Genomic DNA, 16,248 nt, shown 5'->3' on the forward strand with positions numbered 1-16,248 from the left:
CCGCTGTGCCACCCAGGCGCCCACAGCTAATGGATATTTAAATTCAGCACAGAATTTTAACAATCTATCAACTCTCATATTCTGTATGAAAAAACATTTTGTTATTCAATTGAAACAAACAACACTCTTTGGCTAAACCATACCAATGCTATGAAAACTAAATACTCTCTTCATTTAAAGTGAAATTTAAAGTTCAGAACTCCATGTGGTTCTAGGAAAAGTAGAGTATGCCAGAATGTGAAATGACAATAATGAGGCATAGTCTAGTACAGCTCTTGGCCCACTATAGACTGGAATAAATGTTTTAAAAGAATAAGAGAGTTTAAAGGAGAGAAAATTAAATATAAGTTATATGAAATTATTATTAATTGAACAATTGTATAGATCATAATTAATAGGCAAAATAAATATCCTGTTACTAATTGAAAGGTAAGTTAACAAAAGTATCTTTAGAGGTGCTTGTGTAAAATAAGCTAAAAATTATTCTAAGACACTAGATTTTCATGGACATAGACTTTTTAAAGCTGGAGAAAGGCAGTAAGTGATTTACCAGAAGTTACACTCCAGCAGGGGTGTCACATGGATGGCCCGGGGTCTTCCCAGGTTGAGATCCATGGTGGGGAGTAACTGTGGGGCCAGACTACTTCTGTTTTAGTTTCTATCCCGCCATTTTCATCTGTGTGAATCAGGCAAACTACTTGACCTTTATCTGCTTCAGTTGTGTTATCTATAAAGTGAAACTAATCATAGGGTTTTTGTGAAAATTAAATGTGTCAATACAGGTCAAGTGTCTGAAACTGTATGTGCCACAAACTAAAGCTTACTACATGTTAGATATTATTACTACCATTAATCCTTCTGGATTTAAAACATGCTGTAAGGCCGAAACCTCCTTTCTCCCTGAAAAGAATCCAAAAAATACAGAGTCCTTGTGGAAGGTGTCTGGTGTTTCACTGTTTTTCATTTATTATCTTGTGAACAAGCTGATGAAAACTGACCTTTCACTAAAGACAATACTGCCACTACCCCACCACTATCATCATGCATCACAACCACCATCACCACCACCATCACCACCAACACCAGCATCACTGATAGCACCTCCACCAGTTCATCCCAACCACCAGCACCACCATACATCACCAGCGCCTTGGCACATCACTACCACCACCGCTACTACCATTTGTAGCCACAGTAACAACACCTTCAACATCGGTGAGATATAAACATGAACTCAGAAGTGTCATTTGGAGCGTGAAGAATAACAGACAAGATGCAGGTGTCTACATGCTGGTGAAGGGAGAACAGGGATTCTTTAAAGGGTATTTGGAACCAAGTACAAAGAAGGCAGAAAGCAGAGGAAGTAGCCAATCAACAGAGACTTTTTTAAACAAGTCTGTTTTCATTATTATTAAAGAATTAACAGGTTCACAAACTTGGGGTTCAAAGTGGCTAAAAAGAACGCACCAGGAATAAACAAAAGGTGGCATTTATCTGCTGCACACAAAGAGGAAGCCAATAGCTTTAGACTAAAACCACTGGAAATGTATAATTAAAACTTCCCTTTTATATGCTAAGCTGTACTGTTTGGAATCTGTAGCTAAATTTGTTTCAATTAGTGGTTAAGAGAAGGGGCCTTAATCAAAGAGTCCTGGGTTTGAGTTCCATTTCTGCTACATATCTGACCTTTAGTAAGTTATGTTTTCTCCATCTGAAAAATGATGAGATCCATTATTTAATATTTATGTAAATATTTAATAAATACTAATATAATCTTGTATGTCAACTCTATCTCAACTAAAAAAACCTTTGCATGTAACACCAGCACTTAGCACAAGGGTCATACCAGTCTAAGACTAAGACCTCCCCTCTCACTCCCTAACTGGTTGCCCTCCCAATCTTAACAACTACAGAGTAAATGCATCATCATTCACATGTCAGAGCTAACCTGGATTCATTGCTTTCTCTCAGCCCCAAAGGAACTCAACAGCAAATTCTTTTTGTTCCATTCCAGAATGGAGCACAGATCTATCCGCTTCCCCGTCACTATCCATGCCCAAGCCCAGACAGCTCTGATAGACTCTGTCCCAGGGGCTACTCAGTATAATCCATTCTCCACAAAGCAGCCAAGGTGAACTTTTAACATTTAAATCAGATGATTCACTATATAAATGGAAATTGGAATTTTGGGGGGTCTAAATGTCTGACTTAAATAATATCTCATTCTAGAGAAAACAATGATCGGGGGGAGTTTTCTACAGAGAGGGATGCTCTCAGATGCCCAAATGGAGGTAAAAGAACAGATGAGTAATAATTCAGGGACATTTATGTCTGAAGACCCCATAAATAATTATCTCGTAAGGTGTTCTGAAACAAGTATAAGAAAGATATTTAAAAATGTTTATTCATTTGCTTAGTTCCAGAGATTATAATTGATCTATGGTATCGAAAAGCTGTACCTAGACTAACACAAACATTCAAAAGTTAAATCATTGCCAAGGGCATATAATGCCCCAAACCTGAATGCAATAGCTCTGTCACATCAATAATGAAAAGAAAAAGGTGACAGATCAAAAGCTTAGGTATTGTGGTTTAGTTATGGGAGTATGTGATTAGTTAGTTATAGAAGTACATGATATCTGGAAAGCAAAAATGAAGTGACATAGCCTTTCAACTACTCTGTACTCACTGTGCATGGGGTCTGCATCCACGGTTCCCCATCGATCTGCATTGGCAGAGACTTGCTAGTCCTGGGGGAAAATATTTCATTTTAAGTATAACACTGAAATACTTTACACAACAGACTATATGTAAAATATAACATGATGAGACCAGGGAATGCAAATATGGTAAAAGCTGGCTCTAAATTGATCTCTTCTGAAAGGTACTTCAATTCTTGACTATGAATGAGTATCCTGAAAGGTACCTTGGTTACAGGAATATTAAGAGCTTCCTGGTAAAAGTGATGATATGAAAAAATTATGGATGCCAAAAGAAAAATGAAGGGTTTATGGTTTTTTATTTTTTAAATTATTTTTATTTATTTTTTGGGGGGGTTATGTTTAATGATATAATCAGAATTCCTATAGCCAAAAGAGCCTCCCTTGTTTTCATGAAAACCTATATTGCAAACCTGAAGGAAAGGTGTTCGGTGTCTCAGATTTTCCAGGAGCAACATTTTCACACAAATAACACCAATTATGTCTGTGCTATAATCCAAGGTTTCACCATAGGGTCAAAGTAGACTTTTTTTTCCCCTAAAGGTAAAATTCTGGAAAAGTGTTTCTTAAAAAGGTTTAAATTTAATACACATATAAAATCTTACTTTATAATAAGTTGATAATTTAATTTTATAGGAACAATGGTGTACTTTAGTCCATGAAAGAATTTAAATTAATGTTTTAACATTATTACATTAATTAATACATTAACATTATTAATACATTAACACTGTTAATATAACAGTGTTTTCATTGGGACATACCCAGTAGATCCTTCCATGCTTCAGCAAACTAAACCGTGTGGGAACCATTTGAGAGGGGATGAGGTTTGTATGTTAGAATTGTATCCATGGTCTGAACAAGAGAACATCAAATTTCAATAAACCTGGTAAGTAATAGCTAACCAAAACTTTGTAAAATCTGCCAGTTTCCATTTCGTGGAAATGTATCAGTATTAGTTACTGATAATTTGAGGCACAAATAAGACAAATATTGTTATCAGAGTCCTGCATACTTTTAATTCGGTTGTACTTATCCCATGTCAACCCCCTTTGTCAATTATAGAGAAACAACTACCTGATAACCACAGAGGAACACTGCGCCAGCCGCCGCCCAGCACTTTTCAGTCCCGTGTAGATTTGTCCCATCTCCATGGCTCCTTCCAAGCCAACCACCTCCAGCAGCTGATCACTCAGATCTGAAAGAGAACAGAAGCCTCGTCAGTTCCAGTGGAGATCCATATGTGCACAATTTAATGCCACTAGTTATTATGAAGATGAAAAATGAAAGTTACTTGACCAAGGAAGCTTGCCTTGGATTCTGAAAGTAATGAAAAGATGGCCTACGTCTAAAGCTCTCAGTTTAACTAAACCTCGAGGTGCTGTGGGAAAAGATCTGCTGTCAGCTTGATCTAAAACAAAATGGGAAGAATGAATTCGGAGCCAAATAATGCCAAAAAATATACCAGTAGTTTTTAACATCAATAAACTTAATGTTATTCCACACGTATATATGGAAGGTTTATACATTTGGCAGCAGACACACATTTCAACACTATAAATAAAGTATGAGGATATGCTGTCAAACATGATTTTGTTAAACTACTCGAACAAAAGACCCTAGAGCTCATGGAATTAAAGTTTCTCATTTTAAAGATAAGAAGATTGAGTCTCTAAATCATCAGGTGACTTGTCCATAGTCATAGGGAACTTTGTGCAGAAGTTAAAGAAGTAGCATTCGTTTCTTGAGATGTTTTTCTGATGATAAGAAATATGCTACTAAAATACTATTATTTGGAAGCCACCTAGGAAATCAGCACAGTGCAATTATTTTTTCTAACAGAGGACAGTAGAAAGAGGCTAACAATAATAGCTCTTGCTTGATGAATGTTTACTGGACTAATCACTTTATCATCTCATTTGCCTCCCTTTAAAACCAACTGAAGGTAAGTAGGATTATTCCCTTTACAGAGAGAACACTAGAGAAGTTAACTAATGTATTCGTATTAACATACCTAGGAAGTCACAGAGCCAAAATTCAAACCCAATGACTTCAACACATAACCACTATATTTGATAAATCAACCATATAAGAAAAAGAGACTTAAAAATTATATAAATGCTTCTTGTCTAGAGAAAGAGGCTGGATTGTGTGAGCTTCAAGGTCCCTTCCCAACCTGAAGACTTCTGCTCAGCCAGAAGCAAAGGTTGCCCTCACATGAGAGGAATCCCACAGAGCCCAGCCCTGACACACAGCCTCCACACAGCATACCTGTTTAGCTCAGAGTGCCTGGACCCTTGAGAGGGAGGCAAAATTCTAGGTGCATATATATAGCTCTTTTATATTTTAGTATCCTCATGTATTTATTTTCAAATGCAAATAAACAGTTTAATATTAATTTAGTAGCAGAAAAAGCTGGAGATTTTAGCACAGAGTGGGAGGGCATGATGATTTTACAAGATAATAACATAATAGCTGGTCATAGCTGGAGCTGGACTTGCAGAAAATCAAGCAAGTATGTTTTGTCTGGACTCCATTTTGTATGGAAAACCCTCATTCCCCACTAATGAATCCATTTTAGCACAGAGCCCACAAACGTAGATGATGCATTTTTAGTGTAGTTCAAGTGTATGGCAAATAAGCACTCTGAAATCTCAAAATTTGTTAGGCTCATGATCCTTGGCGACTATAAGCCTTTAAAACAGAAAGTGTGACCAAACCACTATATTTTTTAAAATGAGCTGATAAAAAAAATTATTTGTTTTAACTTGAATATAGCTGCAGCATGAGATTTCTCCCAGTCAACACAACAATCTAGCTACAAAATCAAATGTTAACAAGTCATAATAACTTAGAGCATTCACCTTGCTGTTCTAAACCCTATTTAAACTTATTTCTCATGAAACTTATTCTGTGTTTCTAGTTTAAATTTATGTTGCCAAGAACAGATGGACAAGGAATGGAAACATATTCTTTCAGCTGTAGCCCGCACTAAAATGTACTTGGCTCTATAGTCTGGGTGTTAATATACGCATTTCTTAGATATATGTCAACCAGAAAACTACACTGTGGCAAGCACTAAAACCCCAGATGTGTGTCTGGTGATATTTATAAAACAACAACAACAACAACAACACCGAAGTTCATATAAAGTATTACATATTTTGCAACTACGTGATTCCTAAATAGGGGAAATTTTGTGCTACTCTTGTAATGATCAGGTTGATGGGAACTATTCTACAAGAAATAAAACACTTTCTCATGACAGTTAATCTGTGAGCCCTAACTTTTCCATGAATCACAGGGATTGTCTATACCCATACCATATTGCTGCTGTCTACCACCTTACTTCTGATTTTTTTTCTTTCTTTTAATTTGTCTTTGTTTTTCTCCCTGCAAAAAATGCCCTGAATATCAGTCTCTACCATTAATAATCAGTAATGAAGATATTTCTTACAGAATTAGAAGAGAGGCTTTCAAATTTTCATGTTCTTGATAACAAAAAGAACTGCACAGAAATAGTGGAATGTTTACTAACTCCAGTAAAGGTAAATTAATACCATATTCTTTTAATTAGGTGTTCAGGAAAAAAATAAAAAAGAAACCCTAAATTTGTGCAGCACAAATTTGCTTCCATAACACTTCCACATTTTTCAATATAATAGTCTGCACTGTCTGTGTAAAACTGATGCTTCTTACATATTGCCTTTGAGAGCCGGATCTTGATTGATTTCAGACAAAGATAGTTTCCATCTATATAATTTCAAATTTCATTTCTATATGTAGTATCATCTAAAAACATCAAAGACTTCCTCACTTCATATTCTAGCTAAAATTATTTCACATGCAGGTCCCATTGGGATGTCATAACCAATCCCATGAACCTGCTTAATTGGTTTGCTACCTGCCTACAATTTCATACGTAAGAATTGGAGTGGCAAACTACAGCCCATGGACCAAGTCTGGCTGGCTGCTTGTTTTTGTATGGGTTGCTAGTTAAGAATGGTTTTTACACATTTACAAAGTGGAAATAATTTAAAGATAATAAACTGTGACATCTAAAGATTATATGAAATTAAAATTGAGTGTTCATAGTTTAGTTCATAGTAGCACAGCCACATTCTTTTTTTTTTAAAGATTTTATTTCAGAGAGAGAGAGAGCGTGCACGCATACACACACACACACACACACACACACACACACACAAGCTGGGTGGGGGAGGGGCAGGGAGAGAAGCAGACTCCCCAGTTGCGCAAGGAACCCAATGTGGGGCTTAATCCCAGGACCCTAGGCTCATGACCTGAGCCGAAGGCAGCCGCTTAACCGACTGAGCCACCCAGGTGCCCCCACACTCTTTCATTTAGGTTTTGTCTGTTTGCTTTCATACTGCAATGGCAGAGTGGTTGCGACAGAGACCATATAGCCCATAGAGCTTAAGATATACACTATCTGGACATTTAGAGATAAGTGCCAACCTCTGCTTAAGAGAAACAATTAATTAGGCCATTGAAATTTTCACGTTAGTACTGTCACTATAAATGCAAAATGGCATCACAGGGACCTGAAAGGCGTAACGTCCTTCCTTCTCAGTGTACGTATCCCCAAGTAAAAATTCTCAACCACAGAATCTCACCACCTTTGTGTACTGTGAGGTTCCTCATCAACAATTTGTTGTTAATCATGAAATACTGAAGTTTCCAACTTTATTATAAAAGAAATGAGCAGCTTACTGGTCAACATTATGTGCAGTCATTGCAGCCAGACTGGACTTTTTGAATGTGGGGGGGAAAAGGAGAGTAATATACAGGAATGCACAAATTGCGACCAGACCTGTAGATCCAGGTCAGAATTAGCTCCACCTGAGAGTCCTCCATTGAGTACTGAGACCTCCTGACATCCTGGTATTTGGAAGGGTGAATCTATCCTGAGGAAGAGATTGCTTCTGTTCAGGGGAAAAACGGTACATTTTTGAAAGAGTTAACATGTCTTTCCAAATGGCTCTATGTGGGTAATAGAGGCAAGAGAATCTGCCAAATTTGATATTTTCATATTTAAAATAGAAAGTCCAGAAGAGGAACTTCAGAGGGAAGAAACTTAATGAAATAATCAAAAGTGAGTCATATTAGGGCAACATTCTTAACACAGGGTCAGTGACTCTTCAACAGTATTTCAATATAATTGGTGTCCTTCATTACCCTATATATTTTATTTTTATGAATTTTAAAACATGCTTTGTATAGTCAGTAGATTTCACCAGACTACAACACAAAGATGATAAGAAACACTACCTTAAAGTTTAATTTGCCTTTGACTTTATAGTTTTCTGAACATAGTTAGTGCTGTATCATTTGGTTACATGGACAATCAGGGGGTATGATTAGAAAATCTGAAAGTCAGGAGTAAGGTATAGATTCAAGAACACAAGAGTAGCACAACTAATAAGTGGGTAATATTTATTCATAGCTCAGTCTCTTCATTTTTGACAGTTATGCCCTGATAATATGTCTCATTATGTAATTGTTTCAGACTGCCATATGTGAGGGAACAGAAGAGGGTGCATTACAAACACAGACTGAATGTGGGTTGTAGCATTTTAGCATTTCGTAGAATATAATGTGTACTGAAGTGAGGGGAAGGAGGGGCAGGGCAGGGCAGACTCTTTTGTGCATGGTGTCCAGCCACATGCTGTAACGTGGTGGGAGGCCATATCCCGGGTTCATTCACTGACTCAGCAGGGACATTTTGTAATCACCATAAACTGCTAATTATATCAGTATCTATTAAGTCCTTATTTGGCCAGGGCGAGTCCAGGATATCTGTGGAGTTGCACCTTCTGAGTGCAGGTGGATCGCATGCCTTCTAGTGATGCTTCATTTATCTAGCATCTATGGGAGGCATGCCTGAAGATCCAGAAGACACTTTTAAAAAGCCTAGGTGTATATGAAATTCATCCACCTAAGTGAACGCTTTAAGGATTTTTCCTTAACGTGTCCATCTATTGTCCCATTGATTATTTAGATGGCTCCTCACATGCATACATGGCTGTTTTCCCTGACCTCCATAAATTACAAAATGCAAATAAGAAAAGGGGGTGATTAGAGAGAACGAAAACAACAGTTTATAAATATGGACTTTGTCTCAGAGCACAAGTATGTAAGCATTAAGGAACACGTTCAGCACCTAAGGTGGTACACCACGTAATTAGCGGTCTATCAAGGAAATGGGGAGAGGTAATGTATATACTCTGTGCCCACTATGGGCAGGCTCTCTGCTCAGGAATTTACAGGCATTTTTTTTCATTTAAGACTCCCAACAATCCTTAGAAACTGATATTATTCTCTTCATTTTATTGATGAGAAAGCTATGTTACTTGTCCAAGTCTTCACAAATCTGGCATTGAACTGGGCATACTTGACTCCAAATTCCATATTACTGTACATGCTGACAGTAGTAAGAACAAACCATAAGATGTTACCAGTGATGAAACAGAAAAAAAAAAAACACGCAAATGGTACCATCAATAATCCTACCAGTAAATCATTTCAGATATTGTCACTAAATTAAAATACAGTATAAAACTCTCATTCACAATGACTATTCCAGGTCATGTGTGAATTATACTCTGAAGAATCTTGTAAGAAGGCTATGAAATGCAATATGCTTTTTGGAATAATTTCCATCCAAAATGGTTAAAATGAAAAAAACTTAGAAAATTATAGTCTGGTACATAAATGGATTAACTAGAGTTTTGGAAAATCTAGCAGTATGAAATACTCCATTTCCTTTAAAAACTCGGAAAAGTAAGGGGTTAAGGTACACATACAGAAATTATATATATGTATATATATAGTAGACTCACAAGCCCGCTTTTAAAAATGACTTTTAAAGAATGGATTTGATCATCTCTTTTAAAGCCATCTGGTTTTTGAAAACAACCAGCCAGAGCTGACTATAACTTTATGGATTTTCATTCTAAAATTCTGAACTTCTCTAAATGGATCCAAAAAAGTAAAGACCAGAAGTCACAGTGTGGCACATTGTCAACAACCTCCCTTATTGGGACCAAAGTGATCAGGGCCTGCAAATCACTGTCACATGGCATACTTGAAAAGTGATCTTCACCCCGGGGCACACAACCCAAGAAACTGTAGGCATTTTATTCACAAGGTCCATAGAGAATCAGCTTAAAGACTTCCCATAGCAATCTACTGCTGCAACTGACAATGTGTATGACGAGTAAATGTAAGCAGAGAGTTTGGGAGCGCAAGCTAGCAGGGATTCTGAACGCTGCTGCTTCTGGGTTCTTGAGTCAGCTTGTTCTTGTCAAGCTTTGTGGAGGGACTGAAGGCTGCTGCTTGTTTTCTGTGTGAATGAGCCATTGGTGCATGTGGGGATGTTTTCACAGCCCCATGCCTCTGCTGCCCTCTTCCATAAACCAAGATATTTCACGTGTCTCCTCATATTAGCACCATCACTAAACAAAGCAAGTACTCATGAATGATGGCAGACGTCAGCAAATTCTGAATAGCTTCTGGAGGGGCATCCTGTGCCCCAACAGTGATTCCTGCTAAAAGAGTGAAGTCACCAGGGAGATGACCAACTGCTGTTCTAAGAATTAAACAGCTCCACAATTAAAAAAGAAACCACCCCAATTCAAATTCAATTTATTAGAAGGCAGTGCCAATATGATTTTACATACAACTCTGTAGTCTTTACACTCAATTTCCCAGAAGCACTATGAAAATGTTATTTTCTTGACTTATATTATAATATAATGGCATGTTTCACTGTCTCTTATTTTAGTTTCAATGAATTACGAACAACACTTGTGAAAAACAATAAAATTTTCAGAACGTGGTAATGCATTTGACCTCACTTATAAACCTAATGCTGAAAATTAAAATGACAAAATATAGTAATTAGGCATAGTTATATGCTGTATAACAGAGCTGCTTTTTATGTCTAGTTTATCCTGGTTACATATAAATACTGTACTCTTAACAAGAGATTGAAAGATTCCATTATATTGCGTTACTGTGCTCCTTCTGACCAATGGATTAAACCCCGCTGGTCAGACATAAATCTTACTCTCCTGGCAGTACGTTTTCAGAAAAGAGGTTACACATGAGTAAATAAAATTAAATCTCAGCAACCTTCACTTGGAACTTTTTGGTATTGGTAAAATATAGGATTATCTCCTGAAATCTGGTGTGCTGCCAGAAAATCCCTGAAAACCTGCTGGCTTCAGGGCTCTGCACAACAGGAATGCCACAGTTGCTGGTTAGAACAGCGTGTGTGTTGAAGGAGTTTTGCCGTTATGCGGGACTGAGGACCCCCTCTCAACTGAGAACACGACTGAGACAGGAACTCTCATGGTCTCAGGTTCTAACAACACACTTAATATGATCATTGCTTCACCATTTAAAGACAAGCCATTCTTGACTCATCAGTGCCTCTAGTAAAGAATGATTTGAATCAGAGAAGATTCTGCTTAATTAGTTTTTTCATTTTTTTAAGCTTATAAGAGACTGTAGACAGATGGACCATCATATCTAAGAGGCTACCTGTTGGCAAGTTAGTACAGCTTAGTGTATACCTAGATTCTTCTATTTTTATTTTCTTCTGCTTTATAAAATAATCTCTTTTTCTTTCTTCTGCCTTATAAGATAATCTTATTTTATAACTTCATGGCTACAGAAAAAGAATGATACTATGTCTTGGATTACTAAATTGAATTAATGTTGACCTAAGTAGTTTTATTTAGAAGGGATTTTAAAATTAATGTCATTCGTAGATACTTGTAAGAAATACAATATCTTTTGTCATGTCAATTACAAAATTAGCAAAGAAATCCTTTCAACACATGAAATCACTTAGAAGGGAGAATTTGCAATCAACTACTGTATAGGAGAGTTTCAGTATCTATTCACCTCATGATGCTTATTAATCATGTACTGACAAGTTTCCAAAGAGCTTGAATTTAAAAAAAATAAAGAATAAGCCCTTGTATATGGACACGTTGAGGGATTCAGATAAGTACAAAAGGTCTCTGTGAGAAAGTTTTCCTTTACATTTTAAGAAGCATGTCATTTTATCTTTGTAAAAGAACTGCACTGATATTAATCCAACTTTTAGAAAATACAGCAACATTCATGACTAATAGTTATGTGAAAACTAGAAATGGAACATTCAATGTACCTTTGCCCCTAACAACGCTTGAGTACACAGGAGAAGTTCAAATGCAAACTTTCAGATTTTCAACACTGAAAAACTAAGGACTTTATCTCCCCTTTCAAGGAGTTGCTTTGTGGGTAGGGAAAGCCAAAATCTCTTTTACGATCCAAACTTTGTCAATATAATTCATTCTTCTCCTACCTCTTCTTATAAGAGATATATTCTTTTTAAAATAGTTTAAAACACTTTTGCATTGATACTCTCGGTACAAAGAAAAATTAGTCTATTTAGTTGTATTCTTTTAAAAGTTATTTGTTTAAAAGGGCTTCACTGTATTGGTCTTGTAGCCCTTCATACTAGAGAACAAAAGCAGTTCTATGAAGGAAGTCTAAACTTGGACAAACCGTAAAAAAAAAAAGCAAAGTTCCTCTCTGTTTTTATCAAATTTGATTGCTGCAGCTGTTCCCAGTTTCTGTATTTTAAAAATAGCCTTATTCAGTGCCTTGTTGGCTAAAGGCCAGAGTGCCATTAGAACATGCTGTACGGAAAACCTCTACTCAGTTACAGATACAGAAATATATTTAAGATCAGTGGGGGTCATCTGCAGCAAACACTTGTAAAGGAAAATAGAATTTTAATGTGTTTAGACTGATCGCCACTTTTGCCACAAAGTTTAAAGCTCCTGTGCAGAATCTTCCTATTAATTTATTTTTATTTTAATTTCAGTCAGGTAAAAATGCAGAATGAGTATCAAGTTCACTGGAAAAATATTATGAGGAAGGTCTTGTTTCTCAAATAGTAGTTGGATAGCTGAGATACACATTTCAAAGAAGGTTACCCGTTGTTTCTGTTCAACAAGTTCACAGGTATGCACTGATCCAGTGGAAAGGTATGTATTACTGAGCAAAGGCTATGAATGGAATCACAACTTCTCTCTGAGGTAGGCCACCTAATCGAGGTCACCAGGTGTGAAACGAACCAAGGTGCCCAAGGGGAAGGAGTCTAGGAACTCATTCCGGACTGATAAATTTATATCTTTAGGCTCCAAGTGCATGGCGATAGGGTCAAAGAACTGAATTACTAGTAGAGTTTCAGAGCCCAACTCTCCATCTATTCGATTCTTGCCCTTTTCTTCAAGAAATAATTGAAACTAGCATTTGGACTAAACAGAGTCATAAAGAATGCTCATTTGAGTCGTAAGTAAAAAGAATCTGTTTTGCATGGATTATCAGCAAAAAAGAAGAGATTTTTGAAGCCAGGAAAAGAGAACAGTAAGAAAGAATTAGAAAGCAGGGGTCTAGGGAGAACATAGATGAGAAGATTTCATTAGGGAAATGTACATCACTGTCAAGAAGTGAAACACCCGAGATTTTACCTTTCTTGAAATCTAACATGTTAGCCTTCCACAGTTTTGGGCGGGTTGGTACAAGACAGAAATCTCTGGAGTCAGAGAGCCAAGACTTCATTACCTACATTTATGTACATCTTCTGAACCCCAATTTCCACAGGGTGAAGCATAGAGAAACTGGAATCGAAGGGGCATAGAGAAACTAGGTCAGCATTCTGCACGCTTCTTGGGACAGGATTAGGCTCACTGTGAACCCATGGGCAGAAATACGACAGACACAGACTGTTCTTATTTCCACAAGGAACGGGGATGAAGAGAAGATGCTCAGGTGTTCTAGGGGCAAGACACAGTAGAACCAAACTTCAGTGGGGCTGACATGGTAAGAAGAACAAAGCTGCACTGTAACTGGACCAGAGGCAGCCCACAGTAATAACATTCCTTATTAGGCTATTAAATTAATATAATCATTTTACTATGCCATTGCTTTATGATTTCCGAAATAAAAGTAGTAGTGATGACACAGTATATAGTATCTTAGAACTCTGGATCGCAATATTACCAAAAAAGACATTTGCTGCTTACCCCATCCTTCTTATAATCTCAAAAATAACACAAATAAAAATGTCAAAACAAAAAAGAAAAGAAAAATATTAAAATCAGAGTCGGCATAAGTCTGGAGCTTCTGGAGGACAACTTGCTACCGCACGGGAGGAACCATTCTGGTTCGTAAATTGTTTGAGCACTTGGATTCAGGCATTTCCAAACAGTCATGGATTTTTCCATTACATGTGCAAATATATCCACTTTGTATCTTTTAAATATCACTTTGAATTTAAACCTATAAAATAAAGACAGACTAGTTTTATGTAACCAGTTGAATTGGGTTTCTCTCCCTTGTGAATGACACCTGAGTGACATGACTTCTAGTTCTAACTACTGCCAGATTCATTGTCCTCAATATACTTTGGTAGTGTCATTCGCCTTCACTGTCACCTGTAATTGATTTGTACTCCCTAAAGAGCAAGAATCTTGGCATTTAGCTACTCATAATCTTAACTTTATTTCCAATACTCTTTCATGCACATTCTCAGACTTTGTCCAAACTACTATTTTCTCTTCCCTTCAGCAGGCTTGATTGCCCCTACTCTGTTGCCCTCAAGTACGGAAGCTTTTCGTCCTCTCCTATTTAAACTCTGTCAGTCCTTTAAGGCTCAGTTAATAACATCTCTTCTGTACTGCTTTCTCTTATGCCATCAACCCACCACTAAATGTTACAAAAACACAGTATCATTATGACACTTTTGGCACTCAATTTACACAGGGAGGCAATGATCACAGTATCAAAGATTTACAAAGTGTAGCTCCCAGAGTGTAAGACCTGGCAGTTAAAAAATGACACATATCACTTTGCACTTTGGTCATCTCATTGTCTAATGATCTACATGAGACTCCTTACTGTTGAGCTTGATCATTATCAGTATTTTAGGCCAAGTGAGGTTTTTCCTCCACACCACTCACAAAAGTAGTCCCCATTTGACACAGCTATTATGAATTTCCAATTATCTCATTTTGTTTCATCATGATTAGGGATTTTGGCAAGAATTTTTATTTTCCTGGCTTAAATTTGATCTCCATATTTATTTTGTTATATCATAAGTATTGTTTCATAATATTACCTAGCTTCCATTTGTTCATTTATTCATTTACTTCACACAACACAGTTACATGGAGCACAAAATAGATGCTCAGTAGATCAATATATGCCAGGTAGTGTGGAAGGTAAGTGAGATGGGTATGAATGAACTTACAGTTCTTATCTCAAGGAGAATATCATCCTTAAGAGAACTGACCTGCAAAAAAATGTACTGTAGTATAATTCATGCTACAATAGACATATTCAAAACATAAACTGTGAAAAATGGGGTGTTTAGGGATGGTGACTGGGGGTGGGGAAAGTAAGTAGTAAGAGTTTAGGGAAAATCTTTCTGGAATTGATGATATTGAAGGTCAATTTTAGTTATCTGATGTTGGGGTGAGTGAAGCTCTCCCAAAATGAGAAAAGTGTATGAAAATAAGACGATGTTTAAATCACATGATATGTCCAGTGAATTAAAAAATCTCAATTTTTCTGGCTTATAAATAGCAAAGGGAAGGATTGTGAGAAATGAAATGAGGACTCGGTCATGAAGGGCCTAATAACCCTTGTTAGGTTGCTGAATTCTCCTTGTAGTTGACTGGGGGCCAGTTAAGATTACTAAGTAGAGAAGTGATTAGACTGCATTTTAAAAGAACATCTAGGGAGTCATGTGGAATATGGATTGTAAGGAAATGAGGTTAAGAAGCAAGGTGATCACTTTGAGAGAAGCACTGAAATAATCCGGGTGAGAGATGACAAGGAGTTAGGTAAGACTGAGGCCATGTGTTGAAGAGGGAAAGTTGTTTAAGAGGCAGAATCGACAATACTAGGACCTGAGGTGGGGAATGTCAGAAGGTATGATGATGTCTAGATTCAGGCTTGTGAGATAAGTCAATGACAATGCCACCAATCAATATGGGTAAAATGGGGGGGGGTTGAATTGGGGGAGGACAAGTGGGGAAGTAGAAAATATGATGAGTCTTATTTAGGATGTGCTATTATCATGAGCTCCGTGGGACATTCACATAGCTCTCCGAAACTCTACAGAGAGGACTGCTTAGGGAAAACATGTCTGTATATATGAACACTATTTTCAAATTCACTTAAAATCTTAAAGGGTAAGAATCATATACTGCCTCACTTTATACTTTGTTGTTGGTTTGTTTTTTAGATCCCCAAATGTACAATCTGGCATAGAAAAGACAATCAATAAGCAAATGTTGAATTAGTAATAATGTACTGTATTAAGTAGACTTGAAGCTTTCCTGATGGGCTTCTTTAAGTGTTGCCAAAGGATAGACTCACCTTTGAATTTGTTTTAAAATGAGTTAACTAGTTGGAGAAAAAAAAATGGCTCATGACCTCAGAG

General features: G+C 36.9%; 1 protein-coding gene across 4 annotated transcripts in view; it reads right to left on the reverse strand.

The window, feature by feature from the left end:
- The window catches only part of DGKB (diacylglycerol kinase beta), a 669,924-nt gene that overhangs the window by 36,759 nt on the left and 616,917 nt on the right, over positions 1–16,248 (reverse strand). For all 4 annotated transcript variants that reach the window (XM_034668563.1, XM_034668559.1, XM_034668553.1 and 1 more), the window contains 2 exons: positions 3,798–3,918; positions 2,690–2,750 (listed from right to left, as the gene is read on the reverse strand). In XM_034668563.1, the coding sequence (XP_034524454.1) occupies positions 2,690–2,750; positions 3,798–3,918 (182 nt within the window). The remainder of the gene's footprint in view (positions 1–2,689; positions 2,751–3,797; positions 3,919–16,248) is intronic.

Source organism: Ailuropoda melanoleuca, chromosome 1, assembly GCF_002007445.2.
Source record: "Ailuropoda melanoleuca isolate Jingjing chromosome 1, ASM200744v2, whole genome shotgun sequence".
In the NCBI taxonomy this organism is placed as follows: Eukaryota; Metazoa; Chordata; class Mammalia; order Carnivora; family Ursidae; genus Ailuropoda; species Ailuropoda melanoleuca.